Source organism: Harpia harpyja, chromosome 20, assembly GCF_026419915.1.
Source record: "Harpia harpyja isolate bHarHar1 chromosome 20, bHarHar1 primary haplotype, whole genome shotgun sequence".
Taxonomy (NCBI): domain Eukaryota; kingdom Metazoa; phylum Chordata; class Aves; order Accipitriformes; family Accipitridae; genus Harpia; species Harpia harpyja.
Window position 1 is genome coordinate 11861348 of NC_068959.1, and position 26963 is coordinate 11888310.

The window sequence follows — 26963 nt, forward strand, 5'->3', positions numbered from 1 at the left end:
ATCCCAGTAATCACTGGGTTCACAAGCTGTGAGCTAAGATGCAACCAATTCAAGAGAAAAAACTAGGACATTTTTTGCTGTAAGCTTCATCTGGTCACAGTGGATTAGAGGAAATCCTTCGGCCAACAATTGCAATGGAAAATCCCGGCTCCCACCGGGCAGCTGCCACCATCCAGCAGGTACCCCTCGCAGGCACACGGACGCACGCACCGAAATGAAGACAAGCATCTCATTTTCAAGTTGATTTTTGTAAATGGAAAAAAATGTATAAAATCTATCCATACATTAACAGATACAGGAAGTTACACAATCCAGTTTACACCTAAAGTAATAACAATCAGTCCGTAATAAGAACAGGGAAAAATTCCAATGCTGTAATTTGTCCGAAGTCACTACAGGGCAGAGGACAGCAGGGCGAGGGTGGTTGGCTTCTTTTTTTTGGTGTGTGGATAAAACTGGCTACCTTCCCTACTTCCAAAGCAATGAGACAATTTCAACAGATATGTATTAGGAATACTTTTGAAATGCATCTGACTCTAGCATTAACACTGAATATTCAAAGATTCATATTATTACAACATAATGTTTGGATACTTTTGCCTCCAGGAAAGGGCAGTGGGCAGTAGATATTATCCAAGAGAAATCCTGCACCCGTCTTAGAATTTACAGCATTGATTGAGTTAAAGATTTTTATTTTATGATTTTTATCCATCCTGGAACACTTAAAATTTGTGTATCCTCAGCTCAGACATTTAGAAAGCATGCAGAGACTGTTACTACTCAAGGAACATTTAGGAGGCTATGGAAAATGCGCTGGTGGTTATCAGTCTAATTTTAGTGAACTCATGTCTACCATTACATGCAAGCCACACCTGGCAGTAGTTTTCCCCTCACACCTCCATTTACTGGAGGCCCCAGAAGACAAGGCTTGAATGAATGGGCATGGAAGCTCAGGTACCATTTTAAGTAATAAAACAAAACAACCACTAGCAGGGGCCAGCTTGTGGCAATGCCTGCCCTGCTACTGGTGTACCTGTGGGTGAACAGTGTCAGTCTAGGGCTCAGAAAAGATGCCCGATTGACTTTTAAAGTCAAAGGGAGGCACCTTAAACCCTGAAAAGACAGACTTCCTGTGTTTGACAGGTGTATTCAATATACACACACAAAGCAAGACAGTAAGCTGTGCTTATCCACCCAGAAGACTGCACCATTCTTCTGCACATAGAATATACAACCCCTTTTCAAAATAACAACAATAATAAAAATAATAAAGCAGAAGTGCAGAATCCAGACTGTTGGGTGGTCTGTGTTTAAAAAAATGTAAGAAAGAATAAAAGCTAATGCTGTAAAGACAACTATTCCCTTTCAAAGCAAAGGCCACATAAAACTGTGTTGCTCAGTTTGGTTTTTACTTCATGCCACCTGTAAACACAAGACTGGATATTCAGTTTCTGGGAAGAAATGAAACCACTTTTACATCCTTACATCCAGAGTAAAAGAAAGGCCCTCCACTGCGTGGATCACAGATTACCCAGGAAAAGGTAGCTAGGGGAAAGCTTCCTCTTCTCGTTTGCTCATTTCATTAGAAAGGTCATACCTGAACAAAAGAGCTTTCAATAAAAGCACAAAACATTTCTTGATGTTATTTCTGCCCTCTGTCTCTATAAAGTTTGCTATGGGGACTAACACTTTCCATTCCTCACCAACAGATACATCACCTTTTTGGCACCACGGGTGGAATTTCTTCCTAATGTACAATTTTGCCATATACAAAAGTCGATTGTCTAATCATGCAAATCCAACGGAATTCCAAGAAGTGCCACAAGACAGTTCAACTCTTTGCAATCTACTACCTAGTTTGTATACTGCCATAGGACCCTCCCAGAAAACAGACTGTCATCCTTACTTAGATCTGACGGTGTGTTTCATATATGGCATTTCAACCTCTCTTTCTGGGGGGAGAGAATCGAAATCCACGCCCTGATTCCATTGATTTTTCACTCTCAGAGCTCTGAAATGCATGGAGATTTCTTTCATTTGTTGAACACGTCTTCACTGAATGGCCTGATTAGAGAAAAACTTACTGATTCAATCAAATAGAAAATAAAGACAAAAACAGGTAGTGGTAGATTTCTCAATCTTTGCTCCTGTCCTTGGAGACTAGGGTAGAGTTTCACTGCTACTGCATTTTCCCCAGCTGGATCTTCTTCCAGGCCTCTGATGCTGTGAAAATGCAGGAGTCAAGGATCCCAGCTACAGTAAATGTTCCTCCAATGATGGCACATATCTGAAATGTAGAGAGAGAGGAAACAGGTTTGTCAGTGGTGAGGAAAACTTTTACACAGCTTGAAACTGGGGGGGAAGGATATTATTGCCTACTGTTAGGGCATTTTCTGGAAGCATACCAAGAACGGGGTAACAGTACCGGGGACGTAATTACATGACAATCATTCAGGAAAACCATTCCCTACAGTGGAATAACTTAGTGCTATCCTGAACTCATCATAGCCTGAGCCAATCATAAATCCCAGCTCCTAGGAGCGTACAGCATGAATGCTGTTCCTTTCTGGGCTAAACTCCACCTAACAAAGTTTTGTAGAAGCTCTCTGTTGCTCATATCTTCCTACTACTGTTTTCTATTATAAATACCACGGCCTTGCAGTCTTTTCCCTATTTCACAAGATACAGCATTTGCAAACAGGCAAAAGACACTTAAATAGCATGTGAAGGACAGTGACTAACAGAGAAACCTAGCTACCAGTGACACCTACAGCTAAGTCTGTCTAACACTTTCCATTACAAGTGCTGCTTACAAAAGCACTGCCAACTTAACTCTTTGTGGGCCAAAGTTTTCCATGCAAGATGTCTCAGGTTGAATTATTTAAAAACCAGTAAAAACATGATCATTTTCAAGAACAGAGTTAGGGAAAAAATTAATCTCCTGATTAGCGTAACAGCCTACTTCAGTTCTCAAGTGCTAGAAAAACACAAAAGTATTCTGACTTGTCAAATCTTGGCTCGGAGCACCCAAAATCAGGGGGCACCAGTTATGGACTTTGCAACACATTGCTTCAATTCCCTTATCTATGAAATGGGGACAATGCCAAACTTGCCTCCCAGGGAAACTGTGAAGGAAAACACATTTGAAGGGTTCAATACCATGACAATAGCCATCTCGGAGTCCCTGTGGATACGTATGACTTGTACTCAGGACCAGGTTAATACAAACCACCTGCTAGTAACAAGGCAGCAGTCAAATACTGTAGGATGGGAAGAAACGCTGCTCACAGGGTGTCACCCCACCCTGCACGCTGCACAAGGCAGGGTTCACATGGAAAGTATGACACACAATAAAGTAACCTAATAACATTTAACAGCCAAGTTACAATTACACAGGACCTGGCATTTCTTAACTCCCACATTTTTGACTTCATAACTGTGATGCTCTTTTAATTTGGTCTTTTGCGTTCCGTAGGATTAGGTGGCTGTGAGAGTAAGAGACACCAGGTCAGTGAGAAGGGGACAAGATACAGAGCTTATCTCCTGAGAAGGGCTTGCCTAGGAAAAGGGGGATTTTGCTGTGAGCTAAAAGCCAAGAGAGTGAGAGGAACCCAAAATCAGTAAGCCAACATAGCAGGGTATCAGGGAAATGCAATACAACTGCCACAGAAGGGAACCAGCGCCACACTAGACCTACCGTGCCCTGTCTCTTCTCCCATAGAGCACTACACCCCATGGGCAAAGTTACAGACAAAAGAGTAACTTAACAGCAGCAGCATTCAGGTTAGCAGGGAGTTAGAATGCCAACAGAACAAACAGTTCATTAATGTTGAGCGAAGGCAGCAAGAAATAAAGCACTCATTTACATGCGTATTTATAACCAGGATATATGCGTTTAGTGAGCTCGGTGAAATGAGGAGCTGCAGTAAACACGGCTTTTGCAGGACAGTTGGCATTCCAGCAGATAAAGGCTTCAAAAACCAGAGCACCAGCCTGAGGCAAAGTTAGTATTTTTAGGGGACAAGTCCAGCTCCTGCCCCCTCTGCCCCCCTCCGTGCTATCCCTCGGAGCATGACGCAGGGTGACTTTTCAGGGAAAATGACCGCAATGGAGTTGGGTTATTTCAGTACACAGCAGCTCAGCTGACAGGAGATGTTGTACCGCAAATAACAGAAAAACCATCCAACACTAAGATTTTGCATCATATGGTAGGAAAATCTGATTTCAGTGCAGCAGCGCAAGGGGGTGGGGAGTAGAAAAAAAATATATATTCATCTGCACAGCTCTCTACTGCTGAGAGTTTATGAGTCACACACACCTGGCATTCGCTTGGAGCCTGCCTCCCAGCACGCACACAGCCCTCTTGTTTCGTTGCGACAAAAAAAAGGCAGCACCAGGGTTGATCTCTAAGCCAGCACAGAAGCTGCACCACTGTGTTTCTTTATCATCACAGTTCTAATACGTATGGAGCTTTGCTCCTTAGCAGCACTGAAGGAAGCTAGGCATCATGCACTTATTTATATTTAATGGAGTTTTATACTGGGAATGATCTGCATTTGGCTTGCTGAGGTTACAGTTTGACTCGGGCCCAACCATTAAAGGAGGAAGAGAAAGAAACATAGAAGTGTAATAAATACAGCAGTGAGAGACCATGCAATGTGGGGTACACATGAGGGTTTTGAACAGGATATGATTATAGGATAGTGGCTGGGATGCAGGCTGAAGCCTAAAGGAAAACACAAGTGGATATGTAGGAGGAGGCAAGGCTGCAAGCAAAATGACAGAAAGGCAAGTGTCAGATACATGACTGTGGACCTCTGGGATGTCTTAAAATCTGAAAATTACCTTCAAGGACAGAGGGGACCAGTAGGACAGCCAGGTAATTCCTAGTAAGGTAAGCTACAGAATCCCACCCAGAGATTTCTGGCTGACCTGCAGCATATCTTGTAGAACACCACTGTCTTGGTTTTAAAAACGGCACGGGACTGAGTCTATGATACCTGTGGGTAACAGGTCCCATGGCTGAAATAATTCTCCCTGCAACCCTTTCCCCCCCATTATTTCCAGTTTAACTTTTTTCACACCTAGAGGGCAGATGAGTCCTCTCCTATCAGGAAAAAAAATTGTATTTTTTCTTTGGATATTGAATGCTTCAGCAGAAATTTGGCTTGTTTTCTGCCTGCTCTCCCCTCCCAGCCCCTAGGCTGACCTCATGATAAAACCTTCTTTCAGTTTGGCCACTCACAGGAACTCATAAATTTTCAGCAGTGAAACTTTCCCCCTTGCTCCATAACCTCAACCACGAGGCCATGAACGGCTTCTCTTTATGGGGAGATGCCTTGATTTTAAGCAGTACAGTTTAACAGGCAAAATCTACTGTGTTTAACGCTATGTGAAGTGTCTGTGGTTAACCCCTGGATCCATGGCAAATTCACAGCACAGTGACAGTGGCAGCACTGACCCATAAGCAATACAAAATCTTAGTTAGTACTGAATTTTTTGAAGCATGACACGTAAAGTAAAGTCTATGCTAAACCAATGCCTTTTGTCCTGCACAGGAAGCACCTCTCCCATGGTACAGAAAACTAGGATAGTTCTGTATACCACAAAAACCCAAGGAGCAGGCATGAGTTAGAGTGGGTCTGTTTGGAACACAGAAGACCTGGGAACACTGCTATGGTGCTATAATGCTGCTCTTGGCGGCACTGAAGTTTTTTGGGGGCAAACTCATTACTAACAAAGAGCATCAGTTAACCTTCCCAGCAGCAGAATGAGATTCCTTTGGCTCTCTGCTGAACAGGCAACACCCCTCTCTCATCTGATCTCTCCACATGGGATCGTTCCTCCACAGTGTATTCTTCCCTCCAACATCGACACAGTTTCTCCCCTAAAGTCTCTTTCAAGTCCACAGGATCCTCCCGATTCCCTGGGACACATTTAAATTTACTGAAAGCCGCACAGGTGCCCTAGTAAACAATCTGCTCATTAAAAGAAGTCACAGGTGATCCCGCCCTACCCCAGAGCCCCTCTTGTAGTTTTTAAATTAAGCAGCTGCCACCCAGAAAAAGCTCATGCTTTCCATGGCCAGCCCCATTCGGCAATGACTCCAGATGCCCCAGCACAATCTCTGTCTGGACCTCAGCCCAGTGCTGATCACCACTAACTGGTCTCCAGAGCAACTGTGATGCAAAAGGCCACGTTGGAGATACAGGAAGGGGCTAAAGCAGTGGAAAGGACAATGGAACAGATCATGTCATCAAAACAGGGCAAGGAAACCTAGGACAAAAGGTGTTTCGATCCTCTGCAGCACTGCTCCCCCACTCCAACCTTTTCAATGCCACCTTAAGCACTGTAAAGCTTTAAGTGTAGCACATACACAGCCAAGGCTGCCCTATTGTAAAACACTCCTAGCCTAAATGACAGCAAGAGCAGGTCATCTGTACCAGGGCCAGATGGTCCAGACTGATTGTCACAGCATCTGTAATAAGGATCTGCCTCTAAGTCAGCCATGTCTGACAAGGGTCTGGCACACCTGTCTGACATACTGCTTAACAGCTACTGCAGATATCAGTGTCATCCACACATCTCCATAGGAAGGACATTCAATTGGAGTGGCCCCAAGTGAGCTGCTTGAGACTATAGCCATTTAACAGACCAAACAAAAGTAGACAAAAATCAACTGTAAAACTCTTCAGCAGTCTAGCAGCCAGCACATGCCTGGCTAACTTTACAGACAGGATGGGACAAAATTCTAGCTGGGGCCATCTCAAATCCAAAAGGTCATTGTGGCAACCAGTGAGGAAAGCCTTTCCTGTACACTCCTCATGTAAACTCTGAAGCAAGGTATCAAATTCAACAAAGATACCATTTATATGCATACAATGGCATATCAGCAGTAAATGCTACCAATGGACATGACAAAGAATAATGCCAGCTATCAATAATTTCCAAACACTGTTTCCTGTTAAAAACACTTCCACAGCCTCACCCCCAACAAGATGTGTAAGAAACCTATGAGAGCATATTGTTAGGGAAAGAAGCAGAGGCAGTATGAGACGCCAAGTCATAAAATGCTGATGTTTGACCTTTTTTAGGATTACGTTTTGAAACCAAACAGACATGCTAAGAAGAGAAGGTCTTAAACCATGACATTTGGATTTTGCTTGAAGTCACTTTCTCTTGGTATTTGTGTATCCTAGAGATCACATGAATTTCCAAAGTTAAGTGAAGGGAACTTGGTGTTTATCAGAAGCTGCAAAATCAAAATCTTTAAGTGCAAAACAGCCACACTGTTTAGGTTACTTCCAATTAAAATATTCAAACAGTTTAAAAATCAAAATCCAAGGTCTTAATTCCAGCCAATTTATCAACTACTTCACATTCTACCATGCCTCACTGGCACAGCAGACTGCAGCTTAAATTTTAAGCCAACTCCCTCAGGACACATTTTTTAAAGTTCTGGAAGATCTTTAAATAGCTCTTTGCCTAACTAGCAGTTTGGACAGTACAGCTTTGTTACAGATGCTGAGATCAGTACTGCAGCATGTTATTTGGATAGATCAAAACATAACACGTCAGGAAAACACCTCTGGAATCTGATAATGCAGCTCTTCTCCACTTCTACCGAGGAGTAAATATCTGGAACTGGCATACTTGTATTAAGCCAAGCAGCAGTACTGAGTAAAACAACTGCCCTGCATTCTCTGCAAGTTAGAGCTCACCCTTAGAGAGACGGTTTATTGCAGCATGCATTACTGCATACCACATTAGCTTTACTTCCAAGTTTCTGACATGTTGCAATAGTGCCCATCCTGCCTAGACAGAGCCTGGCACTTCTGGAATAGGATAATTTTCTTTCTTCTTGTGCCTAGCTATTAAATAAAATTGTCAGAGCATAGGGCTTACCAGTTACCTCACTTATACTTCAGTACAATTGTGATGATGTACCGCTTTATTTCAATCACGTCACAATGCTCTGAAGCAGAAATTCAATTCTTCTTGACAAGAAAGGCTCAGAACAGAAACGAAAGGCAGGCAGAAAAAGGGAGAATTAGAGGTTTAGTGTAACTCACCGATGTGATAAACCTGTACAAAGGCTGTCGCCTCTCTGTGTATTTCACTGTGATGGGGCTCAAATCGTAGCGAAACCAGATAGCTGGGATAATGCGGCCAGTGTGACTGTAGGCTACATACTCCTAGAAAAGAAAGTGGGGGGAAAATGGCAGAAAATGTAAGCAATCTCATTCCAGGTAAGAGTGTCTCCAACAAAACTGCTTCTGTGGATCTGGCCCTTACTCCACTGTTTTGTACTAATGATCAGACTGAAAGAAGCAAACAGTTAATTCCTGTGTGACTGCCCAGCCCCCATCCTTATCAAATAGGAAAATAAGTTCTTTACAGTCTGATAATGATATAGCTGGGAACAGAGAGTAATGGTGCTTACTCTCACCTTCATTCAAAATTACAGAAGTAAATAGAAAGGGTGTCATTGATTTCTCTAGCTTAGATCTGCTCTACTGAAATACAAGCAGTCTCTAGGTGGTTGCAGGTGAAGTTTCTGTACTGTCAGTACGTAAATCGTATACTGGGATATTCATCAAACAGAATTTAGTTTGCAAGAACCTGAAAATGCCTTCTTGTCCACACACTCAGAATAGCAAGCAGCAGCTCCCGTCTGTAAGGCGCCCTTCGCATTGGGACCAACAATGTGAATGCTTTGCCCACTCAGTATGAATCACATAAAGCCATGTTTAAACCATGTTTAAAAATCATGCTGAAAGCCAAAAGGAAACTGTATCCAGAAAAATATTGGCAAAGGTTCAAAAAATATTCCAGGCTGGTTCGGGAGAGACATCTTCAGATTGCCAGTGATAATCTCCCTTAATCCATTTCTTTACTAACAGGTACAGTGCAATCAATCAGGCACAGGACAACACCCCAACAAGACATACTGCACAATGCCGATGTAGAACAGATACTAACATCAACTTAGTATCAAAAGTCACATCTTTTTGAGCTAATATTTTCTCTGTGCTTTCAGTAGAAATATATATCTATTTTCAATGATCAGGACATTTATCTTGACAGACTGAAGAAAAATCAAAGAAAAGCAGGCTGAGGACTCAGCAATCCAGCGAGAGCCATCAGCACCGGCATGGCACACACTACCTCTTTACCCAGCTGCTCTTCCCTTCTTTAGCCCTATGACATCCCTGCCAACTCAGATGACCTCTTCTGTTTTAATTCTTCAGAGCAGAGGCAAAGACAACCTCAAATACTTCAGAAAGTTGAAGAAAGGAAAAGCAATAGGACACCCATGAGCATGATACAAAAAAGATTATTTTACTCTCTGTGAGCTCAGAGGGAGCTAGTGAAACAGCATCTATTTCCTTCATTAATCTCATATAAATCCCAAATTTCCTTCTATGTAGTTGTTTATCCATGGATGACAAGAGAAGCAGAATGCGGCTGAAGCCCCTAGTCATAATATTTTCAGGGCTCTTATTGCCAAACTTCTGCAGCGTATCTTGGGACAGTGGCTATCTGGGGAAGTGAGGAAACGTAGGGTCTGGAAGATAAAAGGGGAGAGGAGACAGACAGTCCACATTTAAGACTCTATTCACCTCTTCATACTAGTCAATCTGTGCCAGACGATTCCAATGGCTTCCAATTTCTGTTTCCCACCAATCAGTATGGCAGTCAAGGACTAAAGCACCGATAAGAGAATTTTTATTTTTAATGAGAAGAAAACGCAAAGGCAGCACTGTTTCTCTGGACTTCAGTTTTGATAGAACTGACCTCATTTTTTCTTTCCTCTCCCCTTTTCCCCACCAGCAATCCTGCCCTAATGAGTCAGTCTTGGCTGAGCGCCCCAATTTGCAACCATGCTCACAGAAGTGTCAAAAGCTCCTGCTGTCTATTTGCCAAATTACTTTCAGAACTTGCATCGCAAGACTCTTATCAGAACAACAGTTGTGACATTAAGCAGAACAAATACATTGTAATCTGAATAGAGGGAGACATCCAAATCATTGGGACACACTGTACAAGCAAGCCCAAAAGTCACTAGACAGGAATGTTAATCTAAGAACTAGTCCATGAGAGCGCGTGCTTGATTCTCAGTTATAGCAAACTAGCAGTAATTAGATATTATAAAGAGATTCTGGACTTTCCTTTAGCACCTGACTGGCAAATCATTTTAAATTGAAAGAGGCTTTTTACCTTAAAAAGTAAATAGGGTCTTTTTTTTTTTTTAAAAAAAAGTTCAATACATTGTATTATTAAAATACAAATATCTTCACACTTAATGTAAATTAATTTAAGAATTATAAATATATCATAAAGTAGGCATTGTGAAATAGTCAACTAGTACATATTTGCTGCTGCAGGTTCAATGGCTTAATATCTGAAATCAACACTTGTAAAAAGCTAAAAACTCTGCTAACTTATTTGTCTGATACATCCATCGCAATTGAGACTGTTTTATTAATAAAACCACAGGTAAGCGCCATTTTGTATGTTCAGTTGGATTGCAGTTTCCATCCAGATGCATCTTGACACAAATCACAAGAGCTCCTGCAGCATGTAAAAAACTTCCACACAATTTATAGAAATTTAGATCAGTTAAACTGACATATGATAAAGTTCAGAGTAAGAATACCTATCTCTAGAATTAAAACAATACCACCACCTGCTCTGACAAGCCCTCACAATCCCAACCCTGGTAAACACCAGCACCAGGAGCAACAGGAAGCCCCACTCTGAAGAGCTTCAGTTCCTCCTTCCCCCAGCAGAGGCTACTGCTCACCTACAAACAAATGTACATGGCTGCAGAGCAGAGGAGCAAAAGGGAGGAGGAATGATGACTGAAGATCCTCCATGCATCCACTGGGCTGCAATGAGGAGCTTCTCTGAGAACTACCTGCTTCTTTACCTTATTTGCTACAGTATACTGGTATGAGTATCGCTGCTTGCCACTCATGTCTTCATACACCGTTGGGACTATCTTCAGTATGTAATCATGAGATGCAAGAGCTGTGATCAAGAAAGGAAAGGAAAGTATACATTAGCATTCAGAGAAAGGAATCATAGCCTACACAACATTTTAAAGTAAATGTGCAAACTCAACTAAAACAAGTAAGTCACAGAAAAGTCTCCCTCCTCCTTATCTCAGGTTCTGTGACAAAGTGACAATTTCACATCCTACATTTATGTCCTTTGTACAAAACTTTGTAAGGTAGTTGGATGATGCCAGAACCTGCCCACCATTCTAAGACTTCTGTAGTACCACAACCTACTGACATGAGTTTGGGTCACTTGAACCTTCCTAACTCCTTGCAACTATAAGTGATAAGACTTATCAGCACCATAAAAAGCTGTCCTGGTTAAATCAAGAACCAGCTAAGGTTAGAGCTGCAGCTCACTGAGCTTCTTTTGACAGAAAAAGCTGAGGCATCACAACCTGTGTAGTACCATTTCTTGTGTACCCATCTTTCTTTCTTTCTCTTCTTCCTTATCCTAGAGCTGCTTAACAATTATTAATTAGTTTTTTTCATGATTTAAATGGCTTGTGCCATTTTTCATGTCTGCTGAAACAGTTCTAAAACAGAATTCTAAATGATTTCTCTGCAGGATCCTTTAGCCAAGTGTAACACACTGACATTTGGCTCCTGGAGAAAAAGAAAACAAAACATAACTGTTTAGCTTCAGGAACAGCCATAGAAATTTTGTTCCAAGAACTGGACTAGACTGATATCCTGTGGGAGCCTGAACACTTGAAGGAGAAAAACTATGCTGAATTGTAGCATGCACTGGAAATTTCTTTTTGTGTTGCTGGTCATGAAGAAGGGCAATGAAAATGTCTATCCTTCTAGCCACAGAGTAGAACTTAAGGTAAGACCTAACTTGCAACACAAGAACAAAGAAAAGTTCTGGTGGTGGTGACAGCAGCAAAAGGAAGCTATAGCAATAGGATATGGATAAAAAACTCAATAATTCTGAGTTGGTCATAACAGAGCTGGAGACAATGTCCAGGTTGCAGAAGGGCTGCAAAGGACTTTTTGGGCTAAGCCTTCTCTATGGTACTGGAGAAAATGGAGATTTCAGTCAGCAATGTCTGGATCATTTTGGTTAAAGAGGCAAATTAAAGACTTCTGGATACACCAGTGTTGCATGAATGGCCCCGTTTTCCCTCCTGCAGAGAGCAGCTAAGACCTGTAATCACCAAGAATACATACGATTTGAGCTGAGTTTGTCTGCTCCCTCCAAGGCATTGAATGCTCCGTGAACATTATGGACCTGGAAAGCAAAAAGGCTTATGAAGAAACTATGCTCTGACTTGGTACTCTTGATCTTTGCTTCCCTATCCTATCCCGTAACAAGGAGATCAGCCTGATTCAACCTTTCCGAAAACAAAGCCTCAACCCAGTAAAAGATGACTTGAAATATCTTTCAGTGACCATCACCAGAGAGGTTGGTTCCAAGTAAAAAAGTTGATTTCACAACATCTTACAAAATTAAACTCCAAAACCACTCCAAAGCTAAAGGAGTTGCAGTTGGAAGAGGCCAGTTAGGAAATATCTCACAATGAAATTTCACAAGAGCTTTGCATAGTTAACTGTGAAATTCATTTATCAGGCTGAAAGGGAAATAAATGGGAGTCATATATAGGTTAAAACTCAACGACAGGATAAAACTACAGGTTTACTCCTGTAAAGGTAGCTCATGTCAGAACAGTTGGGCTTGCACAGCTTTAACTCATTAGCCCAGCTTTCACACCATGCACATTATACCCTCGGAGATGGAAAGGACACATGCCAGCACTGCCATCCATACAGCTTTTCCTGCAGCTGGTCCCAGGCATGCAAGTATCTGTTTGCCCAGAATAACAGGATTTCCATCCCATGCCTTCCACATACTATGATCTGGAGTCTGATGTTCACCAACAGAATAATTGATTTGTGAACTCTCTAGACAGGGAAAACCCCACAGCAACAGCTGTAGATTAGAGGTTGCATCATTCACATAATTTACAGTAAGCCATACAGAAAGGACAAATAAGTCCACAACCTAGAATTCCTGACCTTAAGCCAGACAACAGGGAAGAAGAGTTTGGAAGAAGTATTTGGTCATGGGTGTGAGAGTTTCACCTCATTAACAGGGCAATGCAATCTTCTTCCCAGACCCTCTCAACAACTGATAGCATGTGGATGTATTTTTTCTCATCCTAATGGCTGTTTACCTATTCTGAATGCTACAGAGTGGATGATTGTTTCGAGGAAGCAGCAATGGAGCCTGTTTCTCTCCTGAGAAAGGAAATTCTAGAGAGACAAAATCATCAGCAAGTTCAACTGGCAAGGTGCTGGTAACAAGCACAGAGCAAAAGCAACAGCTGAGCCTTCTACAGTGCCTTTCAGTCTGCTAGCATTTCAAATATTTTACATAACACCCACCATTTCCAAACTACAGACTGTACATATTCTTTACTCATTGTAAAAAGCGTACGAAGAAAGAGAAGCCCCCGGACTGGGCTATGGTATTATGTTCCATTCTTGATACAGCTGAGAAGTCAGTCTCTTGTAGCATATCTGGGCCACAGACTTTAAGGTCCACTTCAAACACTCTACTAGTAAATATTTGAGCGGTTACTCAGCAAACAACTGTATCTATCCTGTGAGGTACCTGTATATTTGGACTTACATTCTTGTCCTTGGCTCCCCAGCATCCACACTTCTGTTTATATGTAAAAGTAGTCTGCTCTGCATCTCTCTACACAGTGAGTTTGCAAAGCTGCGAGTTACAGAGCTTCCACTCAGACAAAGCCACCAGATATCTCCACAACTGCCTGTTTCTGTGCCATCAGGTCCTTTGGTGCATCTGCCTCTCTTGTCTTTGCAACACGGATGGCGTTTGTAACTCCCAGTCTGATATTTTACTATGATTTTCATTGTGGAATATTCTGGACTCCCATTACAATACTTGCTGTCCGTAGACTGCTAATTAATCTCTGCTCTACAAAGTGCACAGGTGTGTTCCTTGGGGGAACATACTTGTTTGTACCTTGTTAAGTACCTGGAGAGACTTCAACAAGGAGTAAGCTTTTGGCCACAGTAACAAAATTGCTTTGCAACAGAAAACTTAAGCAAGCCTGTTCAGCCAGATGTTCTCAGGACTGCCCTGTACTACTACCACAACCAAATCTAGTGCTTGGAGTAGTGGCACAGGAGTCTAGTCAGTGGTTTAACAGTGGCAATGCTTTATTCTCCTGCAACATGGACCTCAAAAAGATGTTTGCCAGGGCTTTGAACACCCTAGGCTTTAACCTCTACAAACAAGTGCAAAGACATATAACTGGACATATAACTCAGGCAGAGTCCAACAGCAGGCTAAAATAACTTCCAACCTGGCAACTATCAAGGAAAGACAAAACCTCTCACAAGGTTAAAACTAGGATTATTCAACATAATGATCTAGCACTCAGGAGAGTTCAATGATTAAAAATGTATAATCTCCTACTTTCCACATCTCTTTCTTTACTGGGTTACCTGACATGCAAGAACCTCACTGGTTTGAATTTTGGTCTCATCTACATGAGGGAAAAAACTACAAAAAGTCTGCCACTATTGTGCGTGAACTACTGTTGCGGAACTGAAGGTCATTCAATATCAGATGAGATTTAAATCTCTATTTCAAACAGACTGTTTTTTCTGGAGAACACAGCATGTACCTTAGTGGACCATTCTGGCAGAGGTGGTAACAATCTACAAAAAACTTACTCCCAACACATGACATGAATGAGAAGCTCCTCACCCTCTTTAAGAAATATGAGTATATATTACATCAAAGCAGGTAGAGACAACCCAAAATATTCAAAGGTATTTCTAGATAGATTTAAAGCTCTCCATACTTGGCTGGCTCTCTACACTGCTTGCTGAGTCTTGGTAGCACCTGTTTAGTGAACATATCCTTCTTTAATTTGTGCTGCTGAACTCGTGTTTGCCTACAGGATCAGCAGCACCTACATGCTCCACTCTTGTGTATGGAGATGATGAGTAATTATTTTGAACTTTGAAAATACTAATCAGAACTTGTCCAAATCAGGAGCCAACTACATGTTTGCTAGACAGGTTTCTTACCACCAGAACTGAAGACGCTTGCTCCTTTGCCCCCAACTGTCCAGGCTTCTCATCTCATTCATGCTGATTCGCACTTCAGCTCCATTACTCAAAGACTCCATGATAAAACAATGGGAACGCTACCTTAGAGCACTGATTTCCCACGCAAACTGCAGAACTCCCCACTAGCACTTACCTAATATTTTTCATAATCTCAGTGTGCTTTACAGACATTAAGCCAAGCTTATTTATATGCTAATATTTCAGCGTTCCCACACAAGATATTTCCTAAAAGAAGCCGGGAGCAGAATCAGAAGACTACAAAGCAACGCTTAGACTTGTTAGCATGAAAAAGGGTTTTGGAAGTGGGTGTACAAGAAGCAGACTAATGAGACGTCTGTGCTGAGGAAGGAAGATTACAGAGAGACTATGGGTAAGCAACGTTTAGGGTGAGTCGCAAACTGGGTGTGCACATATATAACTCCCACCTATGATGCTAGCTCCTTGGAAGTAGGCTAGAGAAGTGCTGTAATCTGTCCTTATTGAGAAATCAGGAATTATTACATAACTTGCAACACCTGGTGAAACTCTATCCACTGGGCAAGTGCACACATTCTGCTTCTTCCCAGCAGGGAACCGGCAGTTCTAACTTGTGTTTCATAGAACAAATTTGACTAATAGGTGTCTGCTATACAAGTACAGTGAAGTGAATTAAAAAGAACTTGACTGGTGCCATGGTAAAGACAGTAGTGAGCACACATCTTCCCTTAGTATACTCACTGCTCCTCTGCAAAGACAGTCAAGATTTCTTTGCTCTATTAATACCAAAAACAGTACTGCATAGGATTTTGCAAAGCCATGAATTCTCATTTCTACTCCCTGCAGGAAGATAGCCATGTAGTTTTCCAAAAGCACTTTCAATTTCAGATGAAAACAGCAAAGTTACTCTATGACCAAACACTGCTCCTTCCTGAAGTGGTGGCATGTAAAGAGTTTGCGAACTCTTCCGAACTGAGTGTACATTACATGAATGCAAGGGATGGGCTTGCTTACCCAGGCAGTCCTTTCTTACGTCCTCCCCAGACTGCACATGGCCCTTCCATAAAACCAAAGTGTCTAATATTAAAGTCACTCTAATTGCATTCATTCCCCTAGAGCCAGGGAATTTTCAGGGAAGAGAACTCACCTGTAACTTGTCCCCAAATGAGAGCTTGTGGATGACATGAGTCATGTCAGGATTCTGAGGCTGCGCAGTGGCACTGTGTGTTGACACGTGAAAGTTACCAGGGACCTAAAATTAGTCAAGACAAGGAAGACAGGATTTCACATTTTATCCCTCAAGGCATTGCTAGGCTCTGTGATATGAAGCAGAAATGCCTGGATCCATCCAGCCTGGCAGGCTGTATCTACTTAGCAGTGGACAACCTCTGGCATGTCAGAGAAAGGCTCTGAAATACCTTCCTGCACTTGACCAACACCACCATACCGCATACAGAGCAGAGATCGGTTACATTCCACAGCCCAAGAGTCTGGCACCCTCACATTGCTACTGCTGCTGACTAGAAGGTGATGAGTGGATCATTCCCAACTTCAGGGATTCCTAACACTTAAGGCTATGTCTTTCATCCCTATTAAAATAAGATTCATGTCTCTGACAGTCAACAAACAGTTGCTTAATGTTTTACTCCCACATCTCGCATTTGTAAATGGGCCCACTGCTGCAGAACAACCCGAGAAAGCTGTGGATATACTCTTATTGTAGTACTGGTCACGAGCGTTTGAGAAGATTGTGCGTAAGAATAAGTTTTATAAAAAAGAGAAAAAAGACCACCAAAACCAATGGGGCTTCCCATACAAACTAAGCTAGATCTTCAGCTTCTAGCCCTGGCAATAGCCCTTCCAAGTACAGGATTTTCTGGGTTTAATTTTTTAAACAGAGGGAAATACAAAGTTCTGAAAAATACAGATTTCACCTAAGGATTCAGTTCCAAGACAGAAAACGAGCACTGGTGTCCTTCTGACAGGATCACTCTAGCATGCACACAGTTTTCAGGTCACTAGCCCTACTCCATGAAGTCTTTCAGCAGATTCAGCTCAATCACTGTTATGGAGGGTGCAAGAATTTTTTCCTATCCAGAAAAGGTTGGGAAATTAAGCAACACTGAGGAGCAATCTGACACAGCCTAAGACAAGAGTGGGAGGATGGTTATACAACTGGTGCCCATTGTGCTCTCTGCAGAGACACCTCACCAGCAGGGCCACGGGAGGCCACATGTCGGTTCCATGTGCTTTCAGGAAAGCTAATTTAAATGACTTGAGGAACAGCGGTGCACTCCTGGGAACACTTTCAGGTGTGGACACAAGCTGTGTCATAACTCTGCAGTAAGTAGTACACACAATCATCTCACTGTTACCTTGTCCTCCCTCTTCGGGTTTGAGAATAACACCCAAGTGCAACCCTTGGTCAAGTTTCAAAGCCTGGCCATGTCCCACTCCAGATACCAGCTCATACAGAAGCCTGTACAATTTCTGCCAAGGGACTGAAGACTTTCAGCTCATACAAGAGAGGTTCAGGCTTTCAGAGCAAGAAGTCCTGGGTCAGGTCCCCTACGTCTGACAGCAGTCCCAACCGCTATATGAGACAATGCAATTAGTGGCCTTTCACAGATTAGGCTGTGAAAGGAGCTCCTCACCGCCACATACAGCAACCCCCTTTTGAGTTGCTTTGGTGAGAACACACTGCATCTAGCAGACAAAACCTCAAGTATTTCAGCTCTCTGCTTTGGGAATTAACAGAACAAGAACTATCTTTCAAGAAGCCCTTTCCCAGTTTTGTGGACTTTCAGCTGCCAGTAATCTTGGTGGCTTAGAGGCGAGGAAAGAAACGTCCTCTTTTTAAGTCCCTAATCCTTTCTATGCCGTAGAATCAGTAAGAGGTTCTGCCTGTTATTTTTAGATGCGATTTAACATGACCTGGGAGGAAAAGAAGGAAGTAGGATTTTGTAGCCTGTGGTACATGAGGAGGCGTGAATAAAGGGTGTGCCTTTCTTAGGACATCAGTGGGCCCCACCACTGCCTCCCCCACCCCAGCTAGTCATCTCCAGCATTACATAGCAAGATTATTCAATTCTGAACACACCCATCCCAGAGAGGAGCCTCCTCCAGGCCTGGATTTTCATTCTTTGAGACAGAAGTGGAGCATCCCGACAAAGCACACACAGAGGCTGCATGCATGTATTCCAAACATCTCAGCATGGAGCCGCTTCTCTGTTACACTGGCACCCTCTACTAGAGAACATTCCTGTCATTCTGCAGCTCTCGGAACAAAAGAGCACTTGGACAGAGACATTGCCAAAGACCTCTGCACAGTGAGTCACGTTTTGGAGGTGCAAAAGTTGTGAGGAGTAAACATAGAAGCCATTTGCCATTTGCAGGGAGTTCATACATCCCCTAAACATTAGGCTGCTGCACTGAAAGAGACAGCACTGGCCGCAACACGGAGCAACTCTCTGCTGTTAAGCAATGTTATCTCAATTACCTGTTTTGGAGAATGAAGAAAAACTCTGATCATTCTCTGTGGGTCTAACTACGCAGCCTCCTCTCCCCATACCATTCTGCATCACTGAAAGACTTAACCTCACCACTGATTAGGGACATGAACGTACACTCTACAGGAGAGACACCGACACACAGATTTTTATGAGCATTTTACAAATGGATCTTGCTAGCATTTCCCCAGCTAGCACACACTCACCCACTGTCATTCTTACTCACCTTGTTGATGCTGAAATGGCCCTCAAACCTGCAGCCATCCCCATTATTGAGAGGTATCTTCATCGAGTTGTCAATATGACCCACTTCGTGCCTTCCCATTTCATCTTGGATGTCTAGTCCAACTACTGCATGGGTGGGAGGGGAGGAGACAAAAAAATCAAAAGAAATAACAGGAAGGTTGCATAGGAAAAGCATGCACTGCTTTTACTGGGAAAAAAATCCACGTCTTTTTCCTGACATTTGACTAAACTGTGCTAGTAACGTCATTTGTCAAATATTAATTGTTATACCAGCTCTTCAGAAAGAACTTTGTAACCAAACTTTTCAGACTGCCTGTTTGACACAAATATACCTCCCATACCCTGCCAGCTGACTGGAATCACAATTACATAAATAGAAAAACTTCAGGTGGACAAGGCAGATGATTTGTAAAAAGCCAACAACTAGCTGGTGCATTCAGAGTTACAAATGAAACCTGGGAGGCTTCTTGCTCCCAGAGACAAAAAGGTCGCTATGAAAAAAGGAAACAAGATTTAGAAAGACGTCAGCAAGGGAGGTCAGCCACTAACACGGGCTGCAGAGTGAGCACAGGGTCCAAGAAAACAGGTATCCTGGTCTGGAACAGAAAGCAATGGGGTATTGGCAAAGGCTGCAGCTACTTGATCTCCATCCACCCTATTACAGAAGAAGGGCCACTGTACCAGTTTGGGCCAGTTTCAAGTATTAGTTAAAACACAAACTAAAACTGCTAAGTGAAAAGGGGTACTCACGTTCACAATGCAGGTTTGGCAAACTGATGTTCAGATTCACTTCTATTTTACCTCCACTATCTTTGTCTGGGTCATCCACGTAGAGCTCATTAACTCTGGAGGACAGAAAACACAGGTGGGTTCAGGCACACAGCTACTTTCCACAGGAAAAAAACCAACAGCTTGCATGGGAAGGGAAAAAAAGGAGACTTTGAAGCAGGGAGTTGACTGTGTGACAGCTGCAACAGAGTTACAAGACAGAGAGCAGGAAAAGCCCTCCACAACTGCATGGGGACAAATCACAATTTAATTTTACTTCTTGCTTGGCAAGGGCAGGAGGCTTTAAACAAGCCCCTTGCACCAGCAGAAAACAAAACTCCTGCTCTGATTTATGCTTCCTGCCCCCTTCCCTAACCTGAGTTTCCAGAGGTGATACAAAACAAGAGCGTAATGTTGAAGAGGTGGCAGGCTAGTGTGCTAGCCCTCCGCATACCTGGGCTGTTACTCCTTTTGGGAAAGAGGGAAGCATGTGCTTTCTGATCTGTTTCATAGTTTTAGCGAAAGGCCGCTCTCAACTATCCCACAGGAAAGCTTATTTGTGTAACTAATTGCCATTTGTCACTGCCACCCAGTTGACAGAGCAGTGGCAAGAGAAGGCAGCATGGCATACTTGTATCTCCCTCCTTAGTATCTCATTTCAATCTATGAATGGTAACCAAAAGCAACAACTGAAATTCAGAAGAGGATTTGAGCCAGGAACAGATGGGAAGAAACATCCTGGACAGCAGGATCTAACACACTATGCAACAGTCTCCCGAAGAGTGATGTTGTTTCATAGCACTCACAGTGCTGGCACATATTTCACAAAGACAAAATACAGATATAGAGTAAAAGGAATACAAGAGTATAAATATTTGTTGTTGGCACATACAATCCATCTGACATGTAAAATATAAACCAAAAAAACCCAAAACAAGCACAGCCGAATTAGCTGAATGGTCCTAGAGAATCCACTCCAAGGAAACCCACGACACTGAACTGAGAAGATGGCAAGATTACCTAGCAGCTCTTTCTCCCTCAAAGCCCAACACTAGTCAGCCTCATCAAATAAGAAAATTCGACAATTTGTCTTCCAGTTTGACAGATTATAAAGGTATGGGAACTTATGCTCAAGCTACATAAAATAAACTACCTTCCCTAGTAAGTGCTCTGTATTATTTTTATTTAATGCTCAAAGTACGTGAAACCCTTTGACAATCCCTTGCTGAAGACTCTATATGCTAATAGACAAACCAGACTAAGGGCAGCTACAAGACAGATTCAAAGTGATTTTGCTCTGGTGATACATCTCTGGACCATAATGAACTGTTTGCCCTGTGGATTCAGAAGAAACAAGCCTTCAACCTGAGAAACACACAGCTGCCAATTTTTTTGGACGTAATTACTCACAGGTCAGTGGGGTTTACAGACACTCATTTAAAACCAGGAGAGCATTTGTCTTCAGCTTCACAGCCCTACCTTTCTCTGTCTTTAATTGGCTTGACAAGTTGCTTGCAATCATTACTCAACGTATTTTTCAAGTGATTAATAAAAATGACACAGAGGGAGGGGAAAGATTGCTCATCAGTGACCTAGTTAAAAGCTTCTTGGCTGAGCCCTCTTCTCCCGGGTGGAATGCATTAAATCTTCTACGTGTTTATTACTGGCAGATTGGGTAGTGATCGGGATTAAGTCATATGTCCAAATAAGGTTTTGAGGAGCAGCTCCAGCCAGGACAGGCATTAATCCCCCAAAGCAATGCACCTTTTTGTGCTCCCTAAGTCCTCCCATCAAGATTCTCCTGTTTCATAACAGCCCCTGGCTTCTTCACAGCTCTCTGCCATCTGAGATGTGGGCCATGCCCAGCCAGTGCCACGGGCAACTTGATGTTACTGGCAAAAAGGAGCATTCGCGCCAGGGCTGGGAAAGAAGAGCGTCAAGTTCAGCAGCGCAGCTGAACATCCCAGCTCTTTGGAAGAAAGCTCTAGGAAGGTCAATATTTGTATTTGCTGATTTCCAATTCCAAACCTGTCAGAAAACGTGCCATCAGTTGAGGTCTGTAAGCAAAGGCGCATAAGCCTTTCAGTGATAAGCGAGTGAGAAGTGGTTGCTGGCAGAAGTCAAAGGATAAACTGTGCAGAGGGACCCTATGGAAGCTCTTACATAGGAAGGCAAGTGGTGAGGTCACTCAGTTGCAGACTGGATCACTGAGGCAAAGAGAAGCAGGCCAGTTTGTCCATGTCACATAGGCTATTAGTCACAGATAAAGGAAACTGGTTTCCTGTCCTGCACTCTGGTCACTAGACCAACAGTTCCCAACCTGTCCCTTGGGCAAGGCTCACGGCCACTTCCTCCTCCTCCTCTTTACCTAGTAGCCCCCTGCCCCTCTCCTACTCATGTTCCCAATTTCATAACCCTATCTATCACTCCTTAGACATCTGACAGCTTGTGACAGTCTGTCCTTCCTTCCCCTCCCTTGGACCTGCAGTGCCGCCTTTCATGGAGCACCCTGCCTGCTGAACCCTGCTTCTCCCTCCCAGCTCCGGCCACTGCCTCCTCCTGGCAGCATCAGCTCTTGCAGAGGGCCCAAGCTAACAAACCCAGCAAGGTTTCTTATCAGAGGCTCCAAAGCGCACCCTTTGTGTTGACCTGCTCTGTTACTGAGGTTCCCTCTCACTATGGGGAACCAAGGGCACAATGACAACACACCACAGCCTACGCTTGTTGGGGTAAACCTGAGAAGCAACGCCATCGTTTTCAACAAACTAGGAATTTCAATCCCAAAATACATTCTGGAAACCTCACAGGTAAAGCAAACTTCCAGGGTCAAGGCTATTCCATCCAGGATCTCCCCGTGAACCACCACCACCACCTACATCTGGATGGAGCTGGCAGAGAACTGGCACTCACGCCTCCCTTGCTATCCTCCCCCCCCAGGGCCAAGAAGCCAAATTGCACCCAGCTTTCCTACTATTTAATCGGACAATCCTGGGATGTTGGGAAAAGCACTATTTACCACCTCTAGCAACTCTCCCTGAAGGGATAACATCTCCAGTGGAAGAAATGAAGTTGGCTCTAATTTATAGCTGTCTCTCCTGGAACATAAAGTGTCCCAGGAGTAACAGTGCTAAACAGTGAATCTGGGATGGTCACAAGGGAAATAAAACCTGAGGTCAGGTAGAAGGACACTATAAATGCAGCTGCTTCTATAGCTGTTTAGAGAGGCAGTGTATAGGGTCGTATTGGGACTCCAAAAATGGCACGTACCTCCTCTGACGACCCTAAGCACATAGGAGTTGGTATTTTACTGGTTACTGTTAAAGACTATTAGAATAAAAGTGGCACAATAAAGCAGGGGTGAGGTGCAGAGCTATGAAAGTACAATGAGGGCAATAGGACAGGTGAGAGGTGGACCTCTCCCCCCATGGGGCCTCCCACTACTGATTCAAGGAAAGGGAGGAAAGTTTCTCCATGCAGCAGGAGCCATGATCCACACAGAAAGAATCTGCTTCACTTCTAGAAAGAGCCACTTCGAAATGCTTCACATTCCTGAGTGGTGCTGCTGGGCTTCTCAGTTGCTTATCCCATTTGCTTACAAAACTTGCAGCATTACACAGAAAAAAATTGGAGGGACTTTGGCTAAGATTGCAGATCATGCAAATGGCACGCGAGAGAGAATGAAAGCAGGAAACAGCAGCAAGAGGGCTCAGCATTTCTTTAAGATTTTACCCAAAGAAAGCCAGACCCGTTCCCCATGCTTTAGGACTTAGATTTATGACACAACAGCTTTGTTTCCTCAGAAACAAAACTTCCCCAGTAACTTATTTCCACCCAGCAGCCCTGGCCACTAACATTAGACTCTTCAGCACTTCAACAGCTGAAGAGCCTGCGGCCCTTTGAATACAAGATGAGACACACTGCATCGACCTTTCACAGCTTCACGCACTGCCTGGGTGCTCTCTAAACACATCTTCCTTGTCCTCTGTCCTTCTTGTCCTAGTCTCTGCTTCAAGTTTTAGCTTTTTTTCTCCCTTTTTCACAGCGAACAACCAGGCACCCTCCTCCCCAGACATCAGCCATACAGAAAATACAACCACTTACTCCAGCAAGCTGCATTTTACCTTGTCCTCCAACTCCCAGGAAGCACTCACTTTCTGGTCTCCAGGACCCTAAGCCTAAAAGGGAAAGTAATTATTCTTTCTTGAGGGCACCCAAAGCTTCTCAAAAGACTTTCTCAGGAGAGCTCTCTTGGCTCTGCTTGCCATTTCAGCTCTAATCAACCACCTTCTAGAAAAACAACCATCTGAAGCCAAGATACCTGCACTACCATCTTTTCAGTTGTGCCAGACCAGAGAAGACCCAACACAGGACAAACAACCCATCATCTTCTCAATTTGTGCGAAGAAACAACAAGCAGGTCAGCAAATTCTCCACTGTGTAATAAATTGTGCATATGTCTATTGCTCTGCCATTTGTAATCTTCCTTCTATGCCCTGAATCTCAATCAGTTCTTCGTTGAGAAGGTCTTTGTCCCAGATTAGGTCTTGGCTCAGCTGTGAAGCACAGAAAACACACTGTCCTACAAAGGAAGGAATTACAGTTCTCCAGGAGGCAGGAAGAAGGAGAAGGGTTCAAAAGACGTCAACGTAGATTTGAGTCAGAAATTGCAAATGACATCATGACACGACCTTCCGCTTCCTGCTAACCCACACACGTACGTTAGGACAAACGGCATAACAACACTTCACAAATATATAACACCTTTTATTAGGTAATCTCCAAGTTACTACGCAAACATTAATTAAGCTTCTTAGCACCCCTGAGAGGTAGGCAGCTAAGTATTACATCCTTCTGCAGAAAAGTGTCTTGTCTCAATGTCAGTCCATGGCAAGAGCAGGCTTACAACTCCCATTCCCCTCTGACCCCTAGGCTATATTCCCTATGCTGGTCTAGTTTGCTCCAGCATTTCATCTGCGTCAACTGGATGAGCTGGTGGAGTTGGAGTTGCATCTCCAGGTTAGTGTCAGAACTTACGAATTGTAGCACTGTGCTCCTGGTGCAGATGGCTTATGCTCTGAGGTTACAGTTTCCAGCAGAAGGAACTGTTGTTGCACCAGGATCACACTCTGCTGCTTACAGCAGGTGCAGCTTGACCCTGCAGGTTGTTATGAGAAATTTTCATGGGCCAAGAGCCACAAGACACATTCCACATACCTTGGACAGCTAAGGGACAAAAAAACCTCTGAAGGCAGGTATGATAGCAATTCTGCTTCACTGCAGGATCAGTCTTGAGCATGAAAATGAATCCAGTGCAAACAAGCAATGTTGGCCTCAGAAGCTCCTGGTGTTTTGCTTCCTTCCACATTCGGGGTACCTGACAGCCTACATGAACAGTTAAGTTGTTCTGCATGTGATGTAGCCCTGGCATAGGAGTTGGGCTGTGTGATATTCATAGACTGGACAAGGTATTTTTCATACAGATTAAAGCAAGCAGGTGTCCCCAGTGAATGATCCAATCACCTTAAATGAACAAATGATTTGGACATTGCTCATGATTTATGCTTTTAGGCAAAGGCAATATTTTTATTACAGATATTTTAAGTGATTAATTGCCTTGCAGGGGTGCACAGCCTTCCAAGTGGCAAACTTGTTACTTCAGCCTGTTCTTTCCCTGTTACTACATTAAAAAAAAAAAAAAAAAAAAAGGAAAGAAAAAGAAAACACTGCCAGGAATCGTCTGTTGCTTTCTACAATGTGCTGTGGCAGATGAATTATTGTTGAGCAGCTACATTCACACTGCAGCTATCACATTCATACTCTCCTACCCCTTCCCCTGGCTGCCAATGCAAGACAGACTAGATTAGTTAATTACACCTTTCCTCCTTAATGATGGAATACTTGGAAAACTCTTATTGATCCTACAGAACATAATTCATGACCTAATTATGGTGATAAAACTGCAAGATTATCACCTTGCCAGCTATTAACTTCTAGTGCTGATCTGAGTTAATTAGAAAAGAGATAGGTGATTTCTACGTTCTTGACTTGCAACATAACAGCACAATGAATGAGGAAGGCTGCTGAAGGTATGCCAAGCAATTTCTAGCCCTCAATCTACTCTCAACTCTCAACCTACTACTGATCCTGCCCAGGAAATACCAGGCACGTTTAACACTTTAGCTTCATTTCTTCAGCCGTTTGAGTCATTTGCTCAGTGGGACAGCCATGTTTGATACTGTCAATTTTGCAGAGGTTCAAATGTGGAGCAGGGACCTCCTTTTCTTTATCTGTCTTTTACAGAATTGAGGAGGTTAATCTAGGTTCTTGTTTTGGACTAAGTCTTCAGTCACTCTCAGTCTGGACAGACAAAAAAAAAAACAAAACCAAAAACATGAAGATCCTTGATTTCCAGAGTTAAACTCACTCTCCCTTTAACTGCAATGATGGCTTGTGGCTAAGCAAAGAAAGAAAAACTTCTTCCCTCACCAGCCCTTCACAGTGCTTTTCCTGAAAAGGATGTAGCCCCACCTAAGAACCAAGCTTTGACTTCTTTCATGGCTGCTCAGGGGCACTCTGCCTGTTAGGGTCACGCAATAAATCTAGAAGATGAGAAACTAAGAGTTTTCTACCCTACTCAGGGCTCATCTACACAGGAAGCTAGTCAGCAGCAAAATAGGATGTGCATTTATAGTGCGTTACCTATGCCACATGAACTTCCTGCATGTCCGCCGTAATGCGCACAGTGTCTTAGTTCGGCTTCCTAACTGAAGTAAGCTCCTGTGCACAGATGCAATCTTAGTGCTCATTAGAAATACCCACACGAGTTATGACATAGCTACTGTGATGCATGCTGTCTTCCCCACATCGGTAATCTCTTTGGTTTTAGTGTTATGACTGTTATCCTCAAGATGAGGGTGTAATTTCTTGGCTTTCTGCCACCCAGACAAGTCTTTAGCAGTTGAGATTATAAATGCTAAGACAATGGGCTGGTCAAGGAAAAACAGCTTTGACGTTGGGCAAGAGTGACCAAACTGAGATTTCTAGTAATACCAGGAATTTTAAGTTGCTACAGCCATATGAATGTAGAAGAAAGTCCAACAGTGGGTAGAAGCTAGCAAGTATTAGGGGTTAGCATGGCGTGGAGCAGACCTTATTTTCTCATGCTGCAGCCTGAGTTCAACCAACCACACCAACCTCTCACTTTAGATGCAGATACCAAAGAAACCTCCCACTGGTGAGAGTTAGACAGTTAATCCTGTGGGTACCACTGCTGTTGACGTTGCTGCTG

General features: G+C 43.1%; 1 protein-coding gene across 1 annotated transcript in view; it reads right to left on the minus strand.

The window, feature by feature from the left end:
• Positions 1 to 229: 229 nt before the first annotated feature.
• Positions 230 to 26963, minus strand: part of ERGIC1 (endoplasmic reticulum-golgi intermediate compartment 1) — a 59525-nt gene continuing 32791 nt past the window's right edge. The window contains exons 4-10 of the mRNA XM_052816053.1: positions 19658 to 19752; positions 18888 to 19012; positions 16300 to 16404; positions 12237 to 12297; positions 10934 to 11034; positions 8073 to 8195; positions 230 to 2287 (exon numbers count right to left, since the gene is read on the minus strand). Coding sequence (XP_052672013.1) covers positions 2180 to 2287; positions 8073 to 8195; positions 10934 to 11034; positions 12237 to 12297; positions 16300 to 16404; positions 18888 to 19012; positions 19658 to 19752 — 718 coding nt within the window. The 3' untranslated portion in view covers positions 230 to 2179. The remainder of the gene's footprint in view (positions 2288 to 8072; positions 8196 to 10933; positions 11035 to 12236; positions 12298 to 16299; positions 16405 to 18887; positions 19013 to 19657; positions 19753 to 26963) is intronic.